Below are 25,998 nucleotides of genomic sequence, written 5' to 3'. Positions count from 1 at the left end.
TGGTCTCTCTGGTCTCTCTGGTCTCTCTGGTCCCTCTGGTGACTGTGGTCCCTCTGGTCCCTCTGGTGACTGTGGTGACTCTGGTCCCTCTGGTCCCTCTGGTGACTGTGGTGACTGTGGTCCCTCTGGTCTCTCTGGTCTCTCTGGTCCCTCTGGTGACTGTGGTCCCTCTGGTCCCTCTGGTGACTGTGGTCCCTCTGGTCTCTCTGGTCTCTCTGGTCCCTCTGGTCTCTCTGGTCCCTCTGGTGACTGTGGTCTCTCTGGTCTCTCTGGTCCCTCTGGTGACTGTGGTCCCTCTCGTCCCTCTGGTGACTGTGGTCCCTCTGGTGACTGTGGTCCCTCTGGTCTCTCTGGTCCCTCTGGTCCCTCTGGTGACTGTGGTCCCTCTGGTGACTGTGGTGACTGTGGTCTCTCTGGTCTCTCTGGTCCCTCTGGTGACTGTGGTCCCTCTGGTCCCTCTGGTCTCTCTGGTCTCTCTGGTGACTGTGGTCCCTCTGGTGACTGTGGTCCCTCTGGTGACTGTGGTCCCTCTGGTCTCTCTGGTCTCTCTGGTGACTGTGGTCCCTCTGGTTACTGTGGTCCCTCTGGTTTCTCTGGTCCTTCTGGTCTCTCTGGTGACTGTGGTCCCTCTGGTGACTGTGGTCCCTCTGGTGACTGTGGTCCCTCTGGTCTCTCTGGTCCCTCTGGTCTCTCTGGTGACTGTGGTCCCTCTGGTGACTGTGGTCCCTCTGGTCCCTCTGGTCTCTCTGTTCCCTCTGGTCTCTCTGGTGACTGTGGTCCCTCTGGTGACTGTGGTCCCTCTGGTGACTGTGGTCCCTCTGATGACTGTGGTCCCTCTGGTGACTGTGGTCCCTTTGGTGACTGTGGTCCCTCTGATGACTGTGGTCCCTCTGGTGACTGTGGTCCCTCTGGTGACTGTGGTCCCTCTGGTGACTGTGGTCCCTCTGGTGACTGTGGTCCCTCTGGTGACTGTGGTCCCTCTGATGACTGTGGTGCCTCTGGTGACTGTGGTCCCTCTGGTGACTGTGGTCCCTCTGGTCTCTCTGGTCCCTGTGGTCTCTCTGGTGACTGTGGTCTCTCTGGTCCCTCTGGTGACTGTGGTCCCTCTGGTGACTGTGGTCTCTCTGGTCCCTTTGGTCCCTCTGGTGACTGTGGTCCCTCTGATGACTGTGGTCCCTCTGGTGACTGTGGTCTCTCTGGTGACTGTGGTCTCTCTGGTCCCTCTGGTGACTGTGGTCCCTCTGGTGACTGTGGTCCCTCTGGTGACTGTGGTCCCTCTGGTGACTGTGGTCCCTCTGATGACTGTGGTCCCTGTGGTGACTGTGGTCCCTCTGATGACTGTGGTCCCTCTGATGACTGTGGTCCCTCTGGTGACTGTGGTCCCTCTGATGACTGTGGTCCCTGTGGTGACTGTGGTGACTGTGGTCCCTCTGGTGACTGTGGTCCCTCTGGTCCCTCTGGTGACTGTGGTCCCTCTGGTGACTGTGGTCCCTCTGATGACTGTGGTCCCTCTGGTGACTGTGGTCCCTCTGGTCCCTCTGGTGACTGTGGTCCCTCTGGTGACTGTGGTCCCTCTGATGACTGTGGTCCCTCTGGTGACTGTGGTCCCTCTGGTGACTGTGGTCCCTTTGGTCCCTCTGATGACTGTGGTCCCTCTGGTAACTGTGGTCCCTCTGATGACTGTGGTCCCTCTGGTCCCTCTGGTGACTGTGGTCCCTTTGGTGCCTCTGGTGACTGTGGTCCCTCTGGTCCCTCTGGTGACTGTGGTGACTGTGGTCCCTCTGGTCCCTCTGGTGACTGTGGTGACTGTGGTCCCTCTGGTGACTGTGGTGACTGTGGTCCCTCTGGTGACTGTGGTGACTGTGGTCCCTTTGGTCCCTCTGGTGACTGTGGTCCCTCTGGTCCCTCTGGTGACTGTGGTGACTGTGGTCCCTCTGGTCCCTCTGGTGACTGTGGTCCCTTTGGTCCCTCTGGTGACTGTGGTCCCTCTGGTGACTGTGGTCCCTTTGGTCCCTCTGGTGACTGTGGTCCCTCTGGTGACTGTGGTCCCTTTGGTCCCTCTGGTGACTGTGGTCCCTCTGGTCCCTCTGGTGACTGTGGTCCCTCTGGTCCCTCTGGTGACTGTGGTCCCTCTGGTGACTGTGGTCCCTCTGGTGACTGTGGTCCCTCTGGTCCCTCTGGTGACTGTGGTCCCTCTGGTGACTGTGGTCCCTCTGGTGACTGTGGTCCCTCTGGTCCCTCTGGTGACTGTGGTCCCTCTGGTGACTGTGGTCCCTCTGGTGACTGTGGTCCCTTTGGTCCCTCTGGTGACTGTGGTCCCTCTGGTGACTGTGGTCCCTCTGGTCCCTCTGGTGACTGTGGTCCCTCTGGTGACTGTGGTCCCTCTGGTGACTGTGGTCCCTCTGGTCTCTCTGGTGACTGTGGTCCCTCTGGTGACTGTGGTCCCTCTGATGACTGTGGTCCCTGTGGTCCCTCTGATGACTGTGGTCCCTCTGGTGACTGTGGTCCCTCTGGTGACTGTGGTCCCTCTGGTGACTGTGGTCCCTTTGGTCCCTCTGGTGACTGTGGTGACTGGTCCCTCTGGTGACTGTGGTCTCTCTGGTCCCTCTGGTGACTGTGGTGACTGGTCCCTCTGGTGACTGTGGTCTCTCTGGTCCCTCTGGTGACTGTGGTCCCTTTGGTCCCTCTGGTGACTGTGGTCCCTCTGGTCCCTCTGGTGACTGTGGTCCCTCTGGTCCCTCTGGTGACTGTGGTCCCTCTGGTGACTGTGGTCCCTCTGGTGACTGTGGTCCCTCTGGTCCCTCTGGTGACTGTGGTCCCTCTGGTGACTGTGGTCCCTCTGGTGACTGTGGTCCCTCTGGTCCCTCTGGTGACTGTGGTCCCTCTGGTGACTGTGGTCCCTCTGGTGACTGTGGTCCCTTTGGTCCCTCTGGTGACTGTGGTCCCTCTGGTGACTGTGGTCCCTCTGGTCCCTCTGGTGACTGTGGTCCCTCTGGTGACTGTGGTCCCTCTGGTGACTGTGGTCCCTCTGGTCTCTCTGGTGACTGTGGTCCCTCTGGTGACTGTGGTCCCTCTGATGACTGTGGTCCCTGTGGTCCCTCTGATGACTGTGGTCCCTCTGGTGACTGTGGTCCCTCTGGTGACTGTGGTCCCTCTGGTGACTGTGGTCCCTTTGGTCCCTCTGGTGACTGTGGTGACTGGTCCCTCTGGTGACTGTGGTCTCTCTGGTCCCTCTGGTGACTGTGGTGACTGGTCCCTCTGGTGACTGTGGTCTCTCTGGTCCCTCTGGTGACTGTGGTCCCTCTGGTGACTGTGGTGACTGGTCCCTCTGGTGACTGTGGTCTCTCTGGTCCCTCTGGTGACTCTGGTCCCTCTGGTGACTGTGGTGACTGGTCCCTCTGGTGACTGTGGTGACTGGTCCCTCTGGTGACTCTGGTCCCTCTGGTGACTGTGGTCTCTCTGGTCCCTCTGGTGACTCTGGTCCCTCTGGTGACTGTGGTGACTGGTCCCTCTGGTGACTCTGGTGACTGTGGTCTCTCTGGTCCCTCTGGTGACTCTGGTCCCTCTGGTGACTGTGGTGACTGGTCCCTCTGGTGACTGTGGTCTCTCTGGTCCCTCTGGTCCCTCTGGTCCCTCTGGTGACTGTGGTGACTGGTCCCTCTGGTGACTGTGGTCCCTCTGGTCCCTCTGGTGACTGTGGTCTCTCTGGTCCCTCTGGTGACTCTGGTCCCTCTGGTTACTGTGGTGACTGGTCCCTCTGGTGACTGTGGTGACTGTGGTCCCTCTGGTCCCTCTGGTGACTGTGGTCCCTCTGGTGACTGTGGTCCCTCTGGTCCCTCTGGTGACTGTGGTCCCTCTGGTCCCTCTGGTGACTGTGGTCCCTCTGGTGACTGTGGTCCCTCTGGTCCCTCTGGTTCCTCTGGTGACTGTGGTCCCTCTGGTCCCTCTGGTCCCTTTGGTGACTGTGGTCCCTCTGGTGACTGTGGTCCCTCTGGTCCCTCTGGTCCCTCTGGTGACTGTGGTCCCTCTGGTCCCTCTGGTGACTGTGGTCCCTCTGGTCCCTCTGGTGACTGTGGTCCCTCTGGTCCCTCTGGTGACTGTGGTCCCTCTGGTGACTGTGGTCCCTCTGGTGACTGTGGTCCCTCTGGTGACTGTGGTCCCTCTGGTCCCTCTGGTGACTGGTCCCTCTGGTGACTGGTCCCTCTGGTGACTGTGGTCCCTCTGGTCCCTGCGGTGACTGTGGTCCCTCTGGTGACTGCGGTGACTGTGGTCCCTCTGGTGACTGGTCCCTCTTGTGACTGTGGTTCCTCTGGTGACTGTGGTGACTGGTCCCTCTGGTGACTGTGGTGACTGGTCCCTCTGGTGACTGTGGTCCCTCTGGTGACTGTGGTGACTGGTCCCTCTGGTCTCTCTGGTCCCTCTGGTGACTTTTCCCTCTGGTGACTGTGGTGACTGGTCCCTCTGGTGACTGTGGTGACTGTGGTCCCTCTGGTGACTGGTCCCTCTGGTGACTGTGGTGACTGGTCCCTCTGGTCTCTCTGGTGACTGTGGTGACTGTGGTCCCTCTGATGACTGTGGTCCCTCTGGTGACTGTGGTCCCTCTGATGACTCTGGTCCCTCTGGTGACTGTGGTCCCTCTGGTCCCTCTGGTGACTGTGGTCCCTCTGGTGACTGTGGTCCCTCTGGTGACTGTGGTCCCTCTGGTGACTGTGATCCCTCTGGTGACTGTGGTCCCTCTGGTGACTGTGGTCCCTCTGGTCCCTCTGGTCCCTCTGGTGACTGTGGTCCCTCTGGTGACTGTGGTGACTGTGGTCCCTCTGGTGACTGTGGTCCCTCTGGTGACTGTGGTGACTGTGGTCCCTCTGGTGACTGTGGTGACTGTGGTCCCTCTGGTCCCTCTAGTGACTGTGGTGACTGTGGTCCCTCTGGTGACTGTGCTGACTGTGGTGACTGTGGTCCCTCTGGTGACTGTGGTGACTGTGGTCCCTCTGGTCCCTCTGGTGACTGTGGTGACTGTGGTCCCTCTGGTCCCTCTGGTGACTGTGGTGACTGTGGTCCCTCTGGTGACTGTGGTGACTGTGGTCCCTCTGGTGACTGTGGTCCCTCTGGTGACTGTGGGCCCTCTGGTGACTGTGGTCCCTCTGGTCCCTCTGGTGACTGTGGTCCCTCTGGTGACTGTGGTCTCTCTGGTCCCTCTGGTCCCTCTGGTGACTGTGGTCCCTCTAGTGACTGTGGTCCCTCTGGTCCCTCTGGTGACTGTGGTCCCTCTGGTCCCTCTGGTGACTGTGGTCCCTCTGGTGACTGTGGTCTCTCTGGTGACTGTGGTCTCTCTGGTCCCTCTGGTGACTGTGGTCTCTCTGGTGACTGGTCCCTCTGGTGACTGTGGTGACTGTGGTCCCTCTGGTCCCTCTGGTGACTGTGGTGACTGTGGTCTCTCTGGTGACTGGTCCCTCTGGTCCCTCTGGTGACTGTGGTCCCTCTGGTGACTGTGGTCCCTCTGGTGACTGTGGTCTCTCTGGTCCCTCTGGTCCCTCTGGTGACTGTGGTCCCTCTGGTGACTGTGGTCCCTCTGGTCCCTCTGGTGACTGTGGTCCCTCTGGTGACTGTGGTCTCTCTGGTCCCTCTGGTGACTGTGGTCTCTCTGGTGACTGGTCCCTCTGGTGACTGTGGTGACTGTGGTCCCTCTGGTCCCTCTGGTGACTGTGGTGACTGTGGTCCCTCTGGTGACTGTGGTGACTGTGGTCTCTCTGGTGACTGGTCCCTCTGGTCCCTCTGGTGACTGTGGTCCCTCTGGTGACTGTGGTGACTGGTCCCTCTGGTGACTGTGGTCTCTCTGGTGACTGTGGTGACTGTGGTCCCTCTGGTGACTGTGGTGACTGGTCCCTCTGGTGACTGTGGTGACTGGTCCCTCTGGTGACTGTGGTGACTGTGGTCCCTCTGGTGACTGTGGTGACTGGTCCCTGTGGTGACTGGTCCCTCTGGTGACTGTGGTCCCTCTGGTGACTGTGGTGACTGGTCCCTCGAAAGACAGCACCTGTGTGTGTGTGTGTGTGTGTGTGTGTGTGTGTGTGTGTGTGTGTGTGTGTGTGTGTGTGTGTGTGTGTGTGTGTGTGTGTGTGTGCGTGCACGCTCACATCACATCTAAAGAAAGCACCTGTCATCTAATAAATGACCAGAACTGTTTTCTTGATGGTGATTGTAGGAAGGCCTACTTATGTTTTGGTTTTGAGTCACTGTAGATTGAGGTTTTGAGGCCTTCCCAGCTAGCACATTTGGTTCCTTGGAAGTTGTGGGAACGTACGTTTTTGGTTTCACATTGGTTGTGGAAACAAAGCTATACGTTTCCTGACCTGTATAAACTGAACGTCTTTTTAAACATTCTGAGAACAGAAGTGAACATTTCGCCAGTTCTGGGGATGTTTATTTTTAGTTTGCAGGGAGGACCTGAGAACACTGGTTTACTCTGGTTCCTTGAACGTTTCCTGGGAAGTCTAATTAACGCTCAGACAATGGAAATGTTTAGTTTTTAAAATAATTTCCTTAAAACTTTCACTGAATCTTTCAATAAGAGTTTTTTTTGTGTTATTTTATTTGAATATTTTTTTAACCTTTTTTATTTATAATTGTCTTTTATGTCAATATACTGTATCTATTTTATTGTACTTTTACCCCCAATATCAAATTGGTAGGTACAGTCTTGTCCCATCGCTGCAACTCCCGTATGGACTCGGGAAAGGCGAAGATCGAGAGCCATGCGTCCTCCGAAACACGACCCTGCCAAGCCGCACTGCTTCTTGACACACTGCTCACTTAACCCGGAAGCCAGCCGCACCAATGTGTCAGAGGAAACACTGTACAACTGGCGACTGAAGTCAGCTTGCCAAACCCTCCCCTAACCTGCACGACGCTGGGCCAATTGTGCGCCACCTCATGGGTCTCCAGGTCAGGGCCCGCAGTGACACAGCCTGGGATCGAACCCGAGTCTGTAGTGACGCCTTAAGCACTGCGATGCAGTGGCTTAGACCGCTGTGCCAATCGGGAGGCCCTTTACTATTGTTTTTACAATAAACAAAAACAACTACATAGACAAAAGTATGTGGACACTACTTCAAATTTGTGGATTTGCTATTTCAGTCACGCCCAATGCTGACAGGTGTATAAAATTCAGCACACAGCCATGCAATCTCCATAGACAAACAGCCATGCAATCTCCATAGACAAATATTGGCACTATAATGGCCAGTACCCGAAGAGCTCAGTGACTTTCAACGTGGCACGTTCATAGTATGCCACCTTTCCAACAAGTCAGTTTGTCAAATTTCTACCCTGCTGAAGCTGCCCCGGTCAACTATAAGTGCTCTTATTGTGAAGTGGAAATGTTTAGCAGCAACAGCGGCTCAGCCACAAAATGGTAGACCACACAAGCTCACAAAATCGTCTGTCCTCGGTTGCAACACTCACCACCGAGTTCCAAACTGCCTCTGGAAGCAACGTCAGCACAAGAACTGTTCGTCGGGAGCTTCATGACATGGGTTTCCATGGCCGAGCAGCCACACACAAGCTTAAGATCACCATGCGCAATGCCAAGCGTCGGCTGGAGTGGTGTAAAGCTCACTGCCATTGGACTCTGGAGCAGAGGAAACACGGGCACTCTGGAGTGATGAATCACGCTTCACCACCTGGCAGTTTGATGGATGATTCTGGGTTTGGCAGATGCCAGGAGAACGCTACCTGCCCGAATGCATAGTGCCAACTGTAAAGTTTGGTGGAGGAAGAATAATGGTCTGGGGCTGTTTTTCATGATTCAAGCCTCTTAGTTACGGTGAAGGGAAATCTTAACGCTACAGCATACAATGACATTCTAGACGATTCTGTGCTTCCAATTTTGTGGCAACAGTTTGGGGAAGGCCCTTTCCTGTTTCAGCATGACAATGCTCCATGCAAAAAGTAAGATCCATACAGAAATGGTTTGTTGAGATTGGTGTGGAAGAACTTGATTGGCCTGTACAGAGCCCTGACCTCAACCCCATTGAACACCTTTGGGATGAATTGGAACGCCGACTACGAGCCAGGCCTAATCGCCCAACATCAGTGCCCGACCTCACTAATGCTCTTGTGGCTGAACGGAAGCAAGTCCTTGCAGTAATGTTCCACCATCTAGTGGAAAGCCTTCCCAGAAGAGTGGAGGCTGTTATAGCAGCAATGTTCCAACATCTAGTGGGAATCCTTCCCAGAAGAGTGGAGGCTGTTACAGCAGCAATGTTCCAACATCTAGTGGAAAGCCTTCCCAGAAGAGTGGAGGCTGTTATAGCAGCAATGTTCCAACATCTAGTGGAAAGCCTTCCCTGAAGAGTGGAGGCTGTTATAGCAGCAAAGGGGGGACAAACTCCATATTAATGCCCATTATGTTGGAATGAGATGTTGGACGAGCAGGTGTCCACATACTTTTGGCCTTGTAGTGTACATTTCAACTAACATGAATGAAATCCCGCTTGTTCCCACCATATCCACATCCAATGTTGTTTCTAATACTTGTAAGACTCTCTATGTTTTCTGTCTGTAGCCAGATTTCTTTCAACATTTAAATAATACAGCATTTTATTCTTCCGTTCTCTTTACGTCGGGCTATCGTTTGACTTCCAGTATTTAAGTAATAGCGTCTGCAATATAAGAGACGGATATAGTATTGTCCAATCCATCGGGGTAGGTCACCTCATCCTCATATGCCAAGTCTTGAAATATGCAGATGGCGACATTAAAAGTAAACTTACATCGTAAAAGTTCTGACAGACAGCTTTCTGCCCATAACTATTGGACTTTATAGCACTCCCAGAAGGCATGAATTATTGAGTCACTTGAGGTATTAATCTGCCATTGTGCTGTAGAATTTCATCTCTTGTATAATCAATTATATATATTAATTTATACTGGATTAAGTATAAGAATTTCATTAACTGTAGTATTTATATTCCAACACTTCATCTTGTGCCAATATCAGTTATTTTTAAGTCTTGTTTTCCAATTTATATTTTATATTTTCTTCTAAGACATTGTCAGTCGGAAAGGCTCTCTGCAAGTTTTCTACATCTTACCTATGAGAATCGTTTTATGACTAAAATAGGATTCACCTCAATATTTATCCGATATACAAAAGCTTTCAGGTGAGCTTTCATTTTGTGATCTAAATGTATTGTAATTAATTATTTATTTTGTTTCATTTTCTTTTGTAAAATATTTTTTGGGGTACTTTTACACCTTTTTCACCCCAATTTCGTGGTTTCCAATTGGTAGTTACAGTCTGGTCTCATCGCTGCAACTCCCGTACGGACTCGGGATAGGCGAAGGTCGAGAGCCATGCGTCCTCCAAAACACGACCCTGCCAAGCCGCACTGCTTCTCGACACACCGCTCGCTTAATCTGGAAGCCAGCCGCACCAATGTGTCGGAGGAAACACCGTACAACTGGCGACAGAAGTCAGCCCGCAGGCGCCCCGCCGAAGTTGCATATATTTGAAAATGTCTACTATTCAAGGATTGTTCCAGAAGGTTGTGTTTCTAGGGAGTGATATTGATTCTTCTAGAATCCATTTCATGTTCTTCTGGCGTTCTTAACTATGAAGTTGTTCATGTTTTAAGTTTAATCCATTGATATACTGCGCAATATGATCATTATTATTTTCTCCCCAATATCGTGATATCCAATTACGATCTTGTCTCATCGCTTCGACATCCCCGTCGGGCTCGGGAGACGCGAAGGTCGAGTCATACGTCCTCCAAAAACATGACCCGCCAAACCACGCTTCTTAACACCCTCCTGCTTAACCCGGAAGCCAGCTGCACCAATGAAACACCTTCCAACTGACGACCGAAGTCAGCCTGCAGATTCCCGCAACGCCACAAGGAGTCGCTAGAGTGCGATGAGCCAAGTAAAGCCTCTCCCCCGGGCTAAACCCTCCCCCAACCCGGACGACACTGGGCCAATTGTGCGCCGCCCTATGGGACTCCCGGTCACAGCCAGTGGGACACAGCCTGGGATCGAACCATAGGCTGTAGTTACGCCCCAACACTGAGATGCAGTGCCTGAGACCGCTGCGCCACACAGGACTTCAACAAGACTTTTAATAACACTGCTAATAACGCTACTAAAGCTTTGTTGTGTTTTTTTTTATAGAACATTTTGTTCTTCTTTGGAAATGTTCGTACCTCAGCATTCCGTTTCCTACAGGTTTCCTCATGTTATAAGAAACATATGGTTCTCAGAATGTTATGTGCTAGCTGGGTTATTTCTATATCAGTCTCCATGTCTCTTTGACCCTCTCACTATGTCTCCATGTCTCTTTGACCCTCTCTCTCTCTCTCTCTCTCTCTCTCTCTCTCTCTCTCTATCTCTCTCTCTCTCTCTCTCTCTCTCTCTCTCTCTCTCTCTCTCTCTCTCTCTCTCTACCTTTCTCTACCTCTCTCTTTCTCTCCCTCTTTATCCTCCCCTCTCTCTCTCTCTCTCTCTCTCTCTCTCTCTCTCTCTCTCTCTCTCTCTGTTCCTCCCCCTTCTCTCTCTTCCTGTCTCTCCCTCCCCAGGCGTGGAGCATCACGTATGTTAGCTGGCTGACGTTTGTGTTCCTGATGTGGTCGTGTGTGTTGTGGATGGTGAGAGATCGTCGTCGCTACACCATGCTAACCTCTCCCTTCATGGTGCTCTATGGGAACCTGCTCATTGTGCTGCAGTATATCTGGAGCTTTGAGCTGCTGGAGCCCGTACCTGGACTCTTCATCAAGATGGACGTGCCCTTTAGGCAACTGGGCTCCAAGGTAAACTGGTAGAGACAGAACTGTAAACTGGTAGAGACAGAACTGTTCTGAGTAAACTGGTATGTCTAACTGCTGAGGATGTGAAACTGCTGCCATTGCTGCCATCTTGGATCAATCAGGACTCTTTCTAAAATAACATTTATGTGACAGTCTCTCTCGATCCCATTTTATCTCAGGACTGTTGTCTGTACTTTTTGTGTCAGTAATGATGTCTGTTGTCTGTACTTCCTGTGTCAGTAATGATGTCTGCTGTCTGTACTTCCTGTGTCTAAAATGATGTCTGTTGTCTGTACTTCCTGTGTCAATAATGATGTCTGTTGTCTGTACTTCCTGTGTCAGTAATGATGTCTGTTGTCTGTACTTCCTGTTTCAGTAATGATGTATGTTGTCTTTACTTCCTGTGTCAGTAATGATGTATGTTGTCTGTACTTCATGTGTCAGTAATGATGTCTGCTGTCTGTACTTCCTGTGTCTAAAATGATGTCTGTTGTCTGTACTTCCTGTGTCAATAATGATGTATGTTGTCTGTACTTCCTGTGTCAGTAATGATGTCTGTTGTCTGTACTTCCTGTGTCAGTAATGATGTATGTTGTCTGTACTTCCTGTGTCTATAATGATGTCTGTACTTCCTGTGTCAGTAATGATGTATGTTGACTGTACTTCCTGTGTCAGTAATGATGTATGTTGTCTGTACTTCCTGTGTCAGTAATGATGTATGTTGTCTGTACTTCCTGTGTCAGTAATGATGTATGTTGTCTGTACTTCCTGTGTCTATAATGATGTCTGTTGTCTGTACTTCCTATGTCAGTAATGGTGTATGTTGTCTGTACTTCCTGTGTCTATAATGATGTCTGTACTTCCTGTGTCAGTAATGATGTATGTTGTCTGTACTTCCTGTGTCAGTAATGATGTATGTTGTCTGTACTTCCTGTGTCAGGAATGATGTATGTTGTCTGTACTTCCTGTGTCAGGAATGATGTATGTTGTCTGTACTTCATGTGTCAGTAATGATGTCTGTTGTCTGTACTTCCTGTGTCAGTAATGATGTATGTTGTCTGTACTTCCTGTGTCTATAATGATGTCTGTTGTCTGTACTTCCTGTGTCAGTAATGATGTCTGTTGTCTGTACTTTCTGTGTCTATAATGATGTCTGTTGTCTGTACTTCCCGGGTCAGTAATGATGTATGTTGTCTGTACTTCCTGTGTCTATAATGATGTCTGTTGTCTGTACTTCCTGTGTCAGTAATGATGTCTGTTGTCTGTACTTCCTGTGTCTATAATGATGTCTGTTGTCTGTACTTCCCGGGTCAGTAATGATGTATGTTGTCTGTACTTCCTGTGTCAGTAATGATGTCTGTTGTCTGTACTTCCTGTGTCAGTAATGATGTCTGTTGTCTGTACTTCCTGTGTCTATAATGATGTCTGTTGTCTGTACTTCCTGTGTCTATAATGATGTCTGTTGTCTGTACTTCCTGTGTCTATAATGATGTCTGTACTTCCTGTGTCAGTAATGATGTCTGTTGTCTGTACTTCCCGGGTCAGTAATGATGTCTGTTGTCTGTACTTCCTGTGTCTAAAATGATGTCTGTTGTCTGTACTTCCCGGGTCAGTAATGATGTCTGTTGTCTGTACTTCCCGGGTCAGTAATGGTGTCTGTTGTCTGTCTAGATTCTATGCCTGTTGAGCTTTTGGCTGTTGCTGATACAGACTCTGACAGAGAGACAAGAGGAACGGAGAGAGGCTGCTGTACTCACTGACGTACATGTGGATAACCAACTCGAGAAGAAGAAGGGTCAGAACTAATATCACAGCTGCTCATTAATACACTGTTTTATCATGTGTGTCCGGCTGGGTTCGAACCCAAGACTGTGTTAACCAGCTGAGCTAAAGGGTCAGAACTTTACATCCTGTTGTCTACACTGCTCAGTATCTCCTGTCTGTTACCTTGTTTATAGAGGAAGAGGAGGATGAGGAAGGAGGGGAGCAGGACATCATGCAGGTTCTGGGGAACATGGTGATGGAGATGCTGGTGAAATACTGGATCTACATCTGTGGAGGAATGTTCTTCTTCGTCAGCTTCGAGGGACGCATGGTCATGTACAAGATCATCTATATGATGCTCTTCCTCTTCTGTGTGGCGCTCTATCAGGTACACGCACGCACACACGCACGCACGCACGCGCACACACGCACGCACACGCACTCACACATATATATAGAGAAACAGGCATGCACGATACACACACACATACACACGTACACTACCATTCAAAAGTTTGGGTTCACTTAGAAATGTCCTTGTTTTTGAAAAAAAAATACATTTTTTTTGTCATTTAATAAAATAACATAAAATTGATCCGAAATACAGTGTAGACATTGTTAATTTTGTAAATGACTATTGTAGCTGTAAACGGCAGATTATAAATGGAATATCTACATAGGTGTACAGAGGTCCATTATCAGCAACCATCACTCCTGTGTACCAATGCCATGTTGTGTTAGCTAATCCAAGTTGATCATTTTAAAAGGCTAATTGATCATTAGAAAACCCTTTTGCAATTATATTAGCACATCTGAAAACTGTTGTCTGTTTAAAGAAGCAATAAAACTGTCCTTCCTTAGACTAGTTGAGTATCTGGAGCATCAGCATTTGTGGGTTCGATTACAGGCTCAAAATGGCCAGAAACAAAGAACTTTCTTCTGAAACTCGTCAGTCTATTCTTGTTCTGAGAAACGAAGGCTATTGCATTACGTACACACAGGATGCTACACATGTTAATCCCTCACCCCAAATGATCTGGGCAAACAACACAGTAAAGCATTTAAACCAATCTGGCGGGTGTCTGTCTGTCTGTCTGTCTGTCTGTCTGTCTGTCTGTCTGTCTGTGTGTGTGTGTGTGTGTGTGTGTGTGTGTGTGTGTGTGTGTGTGTGTGTGTGTGTGTGTGTGTGTGTGTGTGTGTGTGTGTGTGTGTGTGTGTGTTGTCTCCAGGTGCACTATGAGTATTGGAGGAGGATCCTGAAATACTTCTGGATGTCTGTGGTGGTCTACACTATGCTGGTCCTCATCCTGGTCTACACCTTCAAGTTTGAGACCTCCCTACCCTTCTGGTCTAACATGCCTGGCATGAGCAAAGAGAAGTGAGTCCTAACCCCTGACCCCTGACCCCTAACCCCTGACCCCTGACCCTCCCTACCCTTCTGGTCTAACATGACTGGCATGAGCAAAGAGAAGTGAGTCCTAACCCCTGACCTTCCCTACCCTTCTGGTCTAACATGCCTGGCATGAGCAAAGATAAGTGAGTCGTAACCCCTGACCCCTGACCCTCCCTACCCTTCTGGTCTAACATGCCTGGCATGAGCGAAGAGAAGTGAGTCGTAACCCCTGACCCCTGACCCCTAACCCTTCCTACCCTTCTGGTCTAACATGACTGGCATGAGTAAAGAGAAGTGAGTCCGAACCCCTGACCCCTAACCCCTGACCCCTGACCCTCCCTACCCTTCTGGTCTAACATGCCTGGCATGAGCAAAGAGAAGTGAGTCCTAACCCCTGACCCCTAACCCCTGACCCTCCCTACCCTTCTGGTCTAACATGCCTGGCATGAGCAAAGAGCAGTGAGTCCTAACCCTGACCCCTAACCCCTGACCCTTCCTACCCTTCTGGTCTAACATGACTGGCATGAGTAAAGAGAAGTGAGTCCTAACCCCTGACCCCTAACCCCTGACCCTTCCTACCCTTCTGGTCTAACATGACTGGCATGAGCAAAGAGAAGTGAGTCCTAACCCCTAACCCATAACCCCTGACCCCTGACCCTCCCTACCCTTCTGGTCTAACATGCCTGGCATGAGCGAAGAGAAGTGAGTCCTAACCCCTAACCCATAACCCCTGACCCCTGACCCTTCCTACCCTTCTGGTCTAACATGACTGGCATGAGTAAAGAGAAGTGAGTCCGAACCCCTGACCCCTAACCCCTGACCCTTCCTACCCTTCTGGTCTAACATGACTGGCATGAGTAAAGAGAAGTGAGTCCTAACCCCTGACCCCTAACCCCTGACCCTTCCTACCCTTCTGGTCTAACATGACTGGCATGAGTAAAGAGAAGTGAGTCCTAACCCCTGACCCCTAACCCCTGACCCTTCCTACCCTTCTGGTCTAACATGACTGGCATGAGTAAAGAGAAGTGAGTCCTAACCCCTGACCCCTAACCCCTGACCCCTGACCCTCCCTACCCTTCTGGTCTAACATGACTGGCATGAGTAAAGAGAAGTGAGTCCTAACCCCTGACCCCTAACCCCTGACCCTTCCTACCCTTCTGGTCTAACATGACTGGCATGAGTAAAGAGAAGTGAGTCCTAACCCCTGACCCCTAACCTAAAGTTCACAAATAGCTAAAGAGCATTTTTGCAATGCTCAGACACCTACATTTCTCTGTACATTTAGTCCTGCATTAGTGAGAGATCTGATGTATGGTGTGGTCTCTCTCTCCCCTTCTCACTCTCCCCTCCTCTCTCTCTCTCCCCTCCTCTCTCTCTCTCCCCTCCTCTCTCTCTCTCTCCCCTCCTCTCTCTCTCTCCCCTCCTCTCTCTCTCTCTCCCCTCCTCACTCTCCCCTCCTCTCTCTCTCTCCCCTCCTCTCTCTCTCTCTCCCCTCCTCTCTCTCTCTCCCCTCCTCTCTCTCTCCCCCCTCCTCTCTCTCTCCCCTCCTCTCTCTCCCCTCCTCTCTCTCTCCTCCTCTCTCTCTCTCCCCTCCTCTCTTCTCTCTCCCTTCCTCTCTCTCTCCCCTCCTCTCTCTCTCTCCCCTCCTCTCTCTCTCCCCTCCTCTCTCTCTCCCCTCCTCTCTCTCCCCTCCTCTCGCTCTCTCTCTCTCTCTCTCTCCCCTCCTCGCTCTCTCTCTCCCCTCCTCTCTCTCTCTCCCCTCCTCTCTCTCTCTCCCCTCCTCGCTCTCTCTCTCCCCTCCTCTCTCTCTCCCCTCCTCTCTCTCTCTCCCCTCCTCTCTCTCTCCCCTCCTCTCGCTCTCTCTCTCCCCTCCTCTCTCTCTCTCTCTCTCTCTCTCTCTCTCTCTCTTTCTCTCTTTCTCCCCTCCTCTCTCTCTCCCCTCCTCTCTCTCTCTCCCCTCCTCTCTCTCTCTCTCCCCTCCTCTCTCTCTCTCTCCCCTCCTCTCTCTCTCTCTCCCCTCCTCTTTCTCTCTCCCCTCCTCTCTCTCTCTCCAGACTGAAGGACCTGGGACTAGAACAGTTCTCCGTATCGATGCTCTTCACACGTATCTTCATCGCCACCTCCTTCCTCCTGGTGTGTATCCTCCACCTTCACTACTTCCACGACCGCTTCCTGCTGCTCACTGATCTGAAGGCTGTGGCCCAAAAACAGGACAGCACCGTCTACAGGTGAGACTGAGTGATTGACTGTGTTAACCCATTGAGCTAAAGCCTAGGCATTCGTTTGGAGAGCTAACATGAGTTTCAGCACCATCTACAGATGAGCTGACTGGGGCTTGAACCCTGGTACTGCGCTAGACTGTGTTAACCCATTGAGCTAAAGCCCAGGCATTAGTTTGGGAAGCTAACATGAGTTTCAGCACCATCTACAGATGAGCTGACTGGGGGTTGAACCCTGGTACTGCTCTAGACTGTGTTAACCCACTGAGCTAAAGCCTAGGCATTAGTTTGGGGAGCTAACATGAGTTTCAGCACCATCTACAGATGAGCTGACTGGGGGTTGAACCCTGGTACTGCTCTAGACTGTGTTAACCCACTGAGCTAGTGTAGTGGTCTGTGTAGTGGTCTGTGTAGTGGTCTGTGTAGTGGTCTGTGTAGTGGTCTGTGTAGTGGTCTGTGTAGTGGTCTGTGTGGTGGTCTGTGTGGTGGTCTGTGTAGTGGTCTGTGTAGTGGTCTATGTAGTGGTCTGTGTAGTGGTCTGTGTGGTGGTCTGTGTAGTGGTCTGTGTAGTGGTCTGTTGGTTTCTCATCCATTTCCTACTTGATTATCATCCTGCCTCTTTTCTGCTTGTCTTTCTAATCTGCATCTCTCCATTCCTGCCTCTCCTCATACAGTCATGCTAAAGTCAATGGCCGTGTGTATCTGATCATGAATAGGTGGGTAACTATCTTCTCCCATGTTCCCTCCCTCCCACGTTCCCTCCCTCCCTCCCTCCCTCCCTCCCTCCATCCCTCCCTCCCTCCCTCCCTCCCTCCCTCCCTCCATCATCCTTCCCTCCCTCCCACGTTCCCTCCCTCCCTCCCACGTTCCCTCCCTCCCTCCCACGTTCCCTCCCTCCCTCCCTCCATCATCCTTCCCTCCCTCCCTCCCTCCCTCCATCATCCTTCCCTCCCTCCCACTTTCCCTCCCTCCCTCCCACGTTCCCTCCCACGTTCCCTCCCTCCCTCCCTCCCTCTATCATCCTTCCCTCCCTCCCACGTTCCCTCCCTCCCTCCCACGTTCCCTCCCTCCCTCCCTCCCACGTTCCCTCCCTCCCTCCCTCCTACCCTCCCTCCCTCCATCCTCATCCCCACCATTAGTTTGATTTACCTTCCTCTTCCTCAGTCAACTTCTCCTCTCCATCATCTCTTCTTCTCTCATCCTCTACACCTCCAGTCTCCCTAGTATCTGAATAGCCCTCTCCTACAGCTCGGTCTTTCTCTGCCCTGGTACCTACCTTCCCTCTGAAACGGTTTGCTCCTACAGCCCTGTCCTACAGCCCGGTCTTTCCCTGCCCTGGTACCTACCTTCCCTCTGAAACGGTTTGCTCCTACAGCCCGGTCCTACAGCCCTGTCCTACAGCCCGGTCTTTCCCTGCCCTGGTACCTACCTTCCCTCTGAAACGGTTTGCTCCTACAGCCCTGTCCTACAGCCCTGTCCTACAGCCCTGTCTTTCCCTGCCCTGGTACCTACCTTCCCTCTGAAACGGTTTGCTCCTACAGCCCTGTCCTACAGCCCGGTCTTTCCCTGCCCTGGTACCTACCTTCCCTCTGAAACGGTTTGCTCCTACAGCCCTGTCCTACAGCCCTGTCCTACAGCCCGGTCTTTCCCTCCCCTGGTACCTACCTTCCCTCTGAAACGGTTTGCTCCTACAGCCCTGTCCTACAGCCCGGTCTTTCCCTGCCCTGGTACCTACCTTCCCTCTGAAACGGTTTGCTCCTACAGCCCTGTCCTACAGCCCGGTCTTTCCCTGCCCTGGTACCTACCTTCCCTCTGAAACGGTTTGCTCCTACAGCCCTCTCCTACAGCCCGGTCTTTCCCTGCCCTGGTAGCTACCTTCCCTCTGAAACGGTTTGCTCCTACAGCCCTCTCCTACAGCCCGGTCTTTCCCTGCCCTGGTACCTACCTTCCCTCTGAAACGGTTTGCTCCTACAGCCCTATTGGTTTGGTTTAATGATCCACTGAATGGTTTTCTTTAACATTTCATGTAAGATGTGAATGGATGTGAATATTTTCTGTTCTTCATTTAATATTTTTGTTTCTGCCTTGAAGTGCTCTCTTGGATTGCATCTCTGTACTGTTAACCTCAAAGCCAACCTATTCTCCTGGAAAACCACTGTTAACCTCAAACCAACCTACTCCTATGAAAAACCACTGTTAACCTCAAACCAACCTACTCCTATGAAAAACCACTGTTAACCTCAAACCAACATACTCCTATGAAAAACCACCTCAAAGCAAGTTCTGCAGCTGCACCATCGAGAGCATCTTGATTGGCTGCATCACCGCTTGGTATGGCAATTGTACCAACCTTGACCGCAAAGTGTCCTGGTATTTTGGCCTTGTGATTGTTAACCTGTTTAAATGTTTTTCTCACATCGGTCATGGAGAGCGAGATAACACAGTCATCCGGGAAAAACAGGAGCCCTCACGCAAGACACAGTGTTATATTCCTCGAATCGAGCATAAAAGGCATTTAGCTCATTTGGGAGTTCTGCGTCACTGGGCAGCTCACGGCCGGGTTTCCCTTTTGTAACCTGTTATCGTCTGAAAGCCTTGCCACATACGACGAGCGTCGGATTTCACCTTCCTCCTATATTGTTATTTTTCCTGGTTGATGTCTCGGTGGTCATTACAGGCTTTCCATGTCTGTGTCCCGTTCCTTGTAAGTGGCTCTAGCCTTTGATTACAGGCCACATCACACTGAGCTAATGGTTTTTGGTTGGGATACATTAGTACACTGTGTGGACGATGTTGTCGATGCACTTATTGATGACCGATGTGGTAAACTCCACAATGCTATATTGGATGAATCGCGGGAACATATCCCAGTCTGTACTAGCAAAGCAGTCGTGTAGCCTCGCGTCTGCTTCATCTCGACCACTTCCACATTGAGTGCATCGCTGGTACGTCCTGTTTGAGCTTTCGTTTGTAAACAGGAAGCAGGAGAATATGGAGTCGTGGTCAGATTTGTCAAAGGGAGGACCAGGGAGGGCCTTGCATGTGTTTCTGTGGGTAGAAGAAAAGGGGACTTGAGTTCCTGAGTTTTAGCGCCCCCCAGTGGCGCAGGAGTCGTGTTAGTAAAAGGTGAGGTGGAACGGTTTTAAGTCTCCCCTCGTTAAAGTCTCCGCCCACCAGAAACGCTGCTTCTGGGTGAGTGGTTTCTTGTTTGTTATCCTCAAAGCCAACCTACTCTCCTGAAAAAACACTGTTAACCTGAAAACCAATCTACTCTGCTGAAAAGGAGTATTAAAACACTCCAAAACTCGCCCTTCCCATGTAGCACGTTCCTCTTCAAAAAACAATTATCTCCCTGAAACGGTTCCCCTGGTCTTCTGTGGCCTGTAGTAGCATGTAAGCACCAACCTAATGATCTCTGACCTAGACTGTCTGTCAATCAACTGTTTGTTGACCATCTCTTTGCTTTCTCTCTCCGTCTCTCTTGCTCTCTCTCTTTGTTGAGCTCTTTCTTTCTTTCTTTCTTTCGCTTTCTTTCTTTCATTCTTTCTTTCTTTCTCTCTTTCTTTCTTTCATTCTTTCTTTCTTTCTTTCTTTCTCTCTCTCGCTCTCCTGTGTCTCTCTCTCTCTCTCTCTCTCTCTCTCTCTCTCTCTCTCCATCTCTCTCTCTCGCTCTCCTGTGTTAATCGTTCTCTCTCTGTAACATTGTTGTTATCTGAGCAGCATCAAGGAAAAATGTTTTCCTCCACAGAGCAAGTAAGTCTGAATCTCCCAACGAGAAATGTAATGCTTGCCCTGACATGCAGCCAGTTCATGCAAGCCAACCCCTAACCTCTAACCTCTAACCTCTAACCTCCGATCCTATGACACGTTGCCTGAGACTGAGGGGGATATTCTGTTTAGAGTTGCTTTCCAAGTGGCGCCCTATACTCTATACTCTGTAGTGCACTACTTTAGACCAGGGCCCTTAGGGTAGGGCACTACTTTAGACAAGGGGCAGTGCACACCTTTAGACCAGGGCCCATAGGGGCAGTGCACTACTTTAGACCAGGTTCCACAGGGTAGTGCATTGCTTTAGACCAGGGCCTATAGGGGTAGTACACTACTTTAGACCAGGACCCATAGGGGTAGTACACTACTTTAGACCAGGACCAATAGGGTAGTGCACTGTTTTAGAACAGGGCCCATAGGGGTAGTGCACTGCTTTAGACCAGGGCCCATAGGGTAGTGCACTACTTTAGACCAGGGCCCATAGGGGTAGTGCACTACTTTAGACCAGGGCCCATAGGGGTAGTGCACTACTTTAGACCAGGGCCCATAGGGGTAGTGCTCTACTTTAGACCAGGGCCCATAGGGTAGTGCACTACTTTAGACCAGAGCCCATAGGGGTAGTGCATTACTTTAGACCAGGGCCCATAGGGGTAGTGCACTACTTTAGACCAGGACCCATAGGGGTAGTGCACTACTTTAGACCAGGGCTCATAGGGTAGTGTACTACTTTAGACCAGGGCTCATAGGGTAGTGCACTACTTTAGACCAGGGCCCATAGGGGTAGTGCACTACTTTAGACCAGGGCTCATAGGGTAGTGTACTACTTTAGACCAGGGCTCATAGGGTAGTGCACTACTTTAGACCAGGGTCCATAGGGGGTAGTGCTCTACTATAGACCAGGGCCCATAGGGGTAGTGCACTACTTTAGACCAGGGCTCATAGGGTAGTGTACTACTTTAGACCAGGGCTCATAGGGTAGTGCACTACTTTAGACCAGGGTCCATAGGGGTAGTGCTCTACTTTAGATGAGGGCCAATAGGGGTAGTGCTCTACTTTAGACCAGGACCAATAGGGGTAGTGCACTACTTTAGACCAGGGCCTATAGGGGTAGTGCACTACTTTAGACCAGGGCCTATAGGGGTAGTGCACTACATTAGACCAGAGCCAATAGGGTAGTGCACTACTTTAGACCAGGACCAATAGGGGTAGTGCACTACTTTAGACCAGGGCCCATAGGGTAGTGCACTACTTTAGACCAGGGCCCGCATAGTGCTCTGCTCAAACGTAGTGCAGTATGTCAGGGGTAGGGTGCCATTTCATGTGCAGCCCAGGTGTCTCCCTCTCTTCTCTCCTATTACCATTGATCTATATTGAGAGAAGAAGAAACTGAAGTATGCCAGGAATGTAAAACTGAGGACTTTTATTTTGAAGTATGCCAGGAATGTAAAACGGAGGACTTATATTTTGAAGTATGCCAGGAATGTAAAACGGATGACTTTTATTTTGAAGTATGCCAGGAATGTAAAACTGAGGACTTTTATTTTGAAGTATGCCAGGAATGTAAAACTGAGAACTTTTATTTTGAAGTATGCCAGGAATGTAAAACTGAGGACTTTTATTTTGTATTTTAAAGTATGCCAGGAATGTGCTTATTGCTTTATATTGAACACGATCCTGTTTAATTCTGCTCTGCTGTTAGTGGCTATATACACACACGGCTGTTACTCCCATCCTAACATCTGCTTGATACTGTATGAGGGTCAGTTGGTGTGTGTGTGTGTGTGTGTGTGTGTGTGTGTGTGTGTGTGTGTGTGTGTGTGTGTGTGTGTGTGTGTGTGTGTGTGTGTGTGTGTGTTGTGAATCTAAACACCGTCTCCCGCCCCAGATTCGTACACCAGGATGAAAGCCTGGCTGACATCCCCATGCTCTATTCTGGAGAACGACTGATACGGGTGGAGGACGAGAAGGAGGGAAACCTGACGAAGGAGAAGAAGGATGGAGGGATGAAGCAGAAAGGAGGACTCCGTCAGTCTATAGACCTGTGTCGGTCGTTCAACAAGTCTTTTGAGTCCAAATCCAGTGCAGGGCCGGGGAAGAGTGGCGACTGCACTGTGGGAACTGAGCCAGAGCCCTCCACAGAACACACAACCTCAGGTATAGAATATAGAACAGACTACCTCAGGTACACAGAACACAGAACATAGAACATAGAATATAGAACCGACTACCTCAGGTACACAGAACACATAACATAGAACCGACTACCTCAGGTACACAGAACATAGAATATAGAACCGACTACCTCAGGTACACAGAACATAGAATATAGAACAGACTACCTCAGGTACACAGAACACAGAACATAGAATATAGAACAGACTATCTCAGGAACACAAAACTAATAGAACATAGAATATAGAACAGATTACCTCAGGAACACAGAACATATAGAACATAGAATATAGAACAGACTACCTCAGGTACACAGAACACAGAATGTAGAACAGACTACCTCATGAACACAAAACATATAGAACATAGAATATAGAACAGACTACCTCAGGAACACAAAACAAATAGAACATAGAATATAGAACAGACTACCTCAGGTACACAAAACTAATAGAACATAGAATATAGAACAGATTACCTCAGGAACACAGCACATATAGAACATAGAATATAGAACCGACTACCTCAGGTACACAGAACACAGAACATAGAACAGACTACCTCAGGAACACAAAACATATAGAACCTAGAATATAGAACAGACTACCTCAGGAACACAGAACATATAGAACATAGAATATAGAACCGACTACCTCAGGAACACAGAACATATAGAACATAGAATATAGAACCGACTACCTCATGAACACAGAACATATAGAACATAGAATATAGAACCGACTACCTCAGGAACACAGAACATATAGAACATAGAATATAGAACCGACTACCTCATGAACACAGAACATATAGAACATAGAATATAGAACCGACTACCTCATGAACACAGAACATATAGAACATAGAATATAGAACCGACTACCTCAGGAACACAGAACATATAGAACATAGAATATAGAACCGACTACCTCATGAACACAGAACATATAGAACATAGAATATAGAACCGACTACCTCATGAACACAGAACATATAGAACATAGAATATAGAACCGACTACCTCAGGAACACAGAACATATAGAACATAGAATATAGAACCGACTACCTCAGGAACACAGAACATATAGAACATAGAATATAGAACAGATTACCTCAGGAACACAGCACATATAGAACATAGAATATAGAACAGACTACCTCAGGAACACAGAACATATAGAACATAGAATATAGAACAGACTACCTCAGGAACACAGAATATAGAACAGACTACCTCAGGAACGCAGAATATAGAACAGACTACCTCAGGAACACAGAACATATAGAACATAGAATATAGAACCGACTACCTCATGAACACAGAACATACTCCTAATGTTGTTTCTCATGCCATACATTCTGACCAGATTGTGCAGCTCTTGGTAGTCATAGTTTCCACTATGTGGGGGAATATGTGGTCATTTCTGATTAGCCTTCAGCCTTTACTATAATGGATTAGGTGTATTTTGAGACAGAGCCACTCCGTTCTGTTCAATATATAAACATGGGTGCTTCCTGGACTGACTGGCTGGCTGGCTGACTGACTGGCCAGCTGGCTGGCCGACTGACTGATTGACTGACTGGCTGACTGACTGATTAGCTGTCTGGCTGACTGACTGACTGGCCGACTGGCTGATTGACTGACTGGCTGATGGCTGACTGACTGACTGGCTGACTGACTGACTGTCTGGCTGTCTGGCTGATTGACTGACTGGCTGATGGCTGGCTGACTGGCTGTCTGGCTGACTGACTGGCTGTCTGGCTGACTGACTGACTGGCTGATGGCTGGCTGACTGGCCGACTGGCTGATTGACTGACTGGCTGATGGCTGGCTGACTGGCTTGCTGGCTAACGGGCTAATTGACTGGCTGACTGACGGGCTGACTGACTGGCTAATTGACTGGCTGACTGACGGGCTAATTGACTGGCTGACTGATGGGCAGATTGTTTCAACTGTTCTGCCTGCGGCTATGGAACCCTGACCTGTTCACCGGACCTGCTACCTGTCCCAGGCCTGCTGTTTTCAACTCTCTAGAGACAGCAGGAGCAGTAGAGATACTCTGAATGATTGGCTATGAAAAGCCAACTGACATTTACTCCTGAGGTGCTGACCTGTTGTTCCCTCGACAACTACTGTGATTATTATTATTTGACCCTGCTGGTCATCTATGAACAATTGAACATCTTGGCCATGTTCTGTTATAATCTCCACCCGGCATAGCCAGAAGAGGACTGGCCACCCGCCTGGTTCCTCTCTAGGTTTCTTGCTAGGTTTTGGCCTTTCTAGGGAGTTTTTCCTAGCCACCGTGCTTCTACACCTGCATTGCTTGCTGTTTGGGGTTTTAGGCTGGGTTTCTGTACAGCACTTTGTGACATCAGCTGATGTAAGAAGGGCTTTATAAATACATTTGATTTGAATTTGATTTGATTGGCTGGCTGACTACTGGCTGACTGACTGACTGGCTGATTACTTCCTGTCTCGTCCTGTTCCTGTCAGACCTAAAGAATAAGTGGCACCTGGTGGTGGACCGTCTGACTGTGCTGTTCCTCAAGTTCCTGGAATTTACCCACAAGCTGCAGCTCTTCATCTGGTGGCTCCTAGAGATGCACATCGTCAAGATCGTCTCTTCATGCATCATACTGGTCTCTGTCCAAGAGGTAACACTTGTTGATTCATTTATCCTTTATTTAACCAGGAAGTCCCTGTAGATGAGAAACTATTTTTTTCTCTCGAAGGAAAACCTGGCCTATTAAAGCAACATACAGTCAAGTGTTAAAATGTGACATTTCCTGCATGTCACAAGACAGCTCACTGAGCTGAAGCCTAGGTAATCTTGGTGGTTGATGTTTTATGTCTCTGTTTTATGTCTCTGGCAGGTGTCGTTGTTCAACTACGTGTTCCTGGCGTGCTGGTCCTTCGCTCTGCCCTTCAGTCAGTTCAGACCCCTAGCCTCCAGTATCTGTACAATCTGGACCTGCGTTATCATCGTCTGTAAGATGTTGTACCAGCTGGAATCTATAAAACCTGCCTCTTACTCCAAGAACTGCTCCATGGTGAGTAGGGTTAGGGTTGGTAGATGGGTGGGTGGGTCTGTGGGTGGGTGGGTCTGTGGGTGGGTGGGTGGGTCTGTGGGTGGGTGGGTGGGTCTGTGGGTGGGTGGGTCTGTGGGTGGGTGTGTGGGTCTGTGGGTGGGTGGGTTCTGTCCCAGGCTCTGTCCCAGGCTCTGTCCCAGGCTCTGTCCCGGGCTCTGTCCCGGGCTCTGTCCCGGGCTCTGTCCCGGGCTCTGTCCCGGGCTCTGTCCCGGGCTCTGTCCCGGGCTCTGTCCCGGGCTCTGTCCCGGGCTCTGTCCCGGGCTCTGTCCCGGGCTCTGTCCCGGGCTCTGTCCCGGGCTCTGTCCCAGGCTCTGTCCCAGGCTCTGTCCCAGGCTCTGTCGCAGCCGGCCGCGACCGCGAGGCCGGCTGCCATGGGGCGATGCACAATTGGCCTAGCGTCGTCCGGGGATATCCTTGTCTCATCGCGCACTAGCGACTCCTGTGGCGGGCCGGGCGCAGTGCACGCTGACCAGGTCGCAAGGTGCACGGTGTTTCCTCCGACACATTGGTGCGGCTGGCTTCCGGGTTGGAGGCGCGCTGCGACTTGGTTGTGTTTCGGAGGACGCATGGCTCTCGACCTTCGTCTCTCCCGAGCCCGTACGGGAGTTGTAGCGATGAGACAAGATAGTAATTACTAGCGATTGGATCCCACGAAATTAGGGAGTAAATTTTTCAACAACAAAAATATAAATTAAGAAAAAATATATACATAAAAAAAAAGAAGAAACAAAAAGTGGAGTTTCTTAATTCAGGTCCTCGAGCAAAAGACTCAAAGATATTTAAACA

General features: G+C 50.3%; 1 protein-coding gene across 1 annotated transcript in view; it reads left to right on the top strand.

Moving 5' to 3' along the window:
* The window catches only part of LOC129824570 (piezo-type mechanosensitive ion channel component 2-like), a 185,795-nt gene that overhangs the window by 43,858 nt on the left and 115,939 nt on the right, over positions 1-25,998 (top strand). Inside the window, exons 10-17 of the mRNA XM_055884261.1 lie at positions 10,575-10,805; positions 12,474-12,597; positions 12,761-12,954; positions 13,796-13,944; positions 16,014-16,187; positions 21,832-22,100; positions 24,617-24,777; positions 24,997-25,173. Of these exons, the coding sequence (XP_055740236.1) occupies positions 10,575-10,805; positions 12,474-12,597; positions 12,761-12,954; positions 13,796-13,944; positions 16,014-16,187; positions 21,832-22,100; positions 24,617-24,777; positions 24,997-25,173 (1,479 nt within the window). The remainder of the gene's footprint in view (positions 1-10,574; positions 10,806-12,473; positions 12,598-12,760; positions 12,955-13,795; positions 13,945-16,013; positions 16,188-21,831; positions 22,101-24,616; positions 24,778-24,996; positions 25,174-25,998) is intronic.

Source organism: Salvelinus fontinalis, chromosome 26, assembly GCF_029448725.1.
Source record: "Salvelinus fontinalis isolate EN_2023a chromosome 26, ASM2944872v1, whole genome shotgun sequence".
NCBI lineage: Eukaryota > Metazoa > Chordata > Actinopteri > Salmoniformes > Salmonidae > Salvelinus > Salvelinus fontinalis.
The sequence above is the reverse complement of the archived record's forward strand: the minus strand, read 5'-3'. Positions and strand labels throughout refer to the sequence as shown.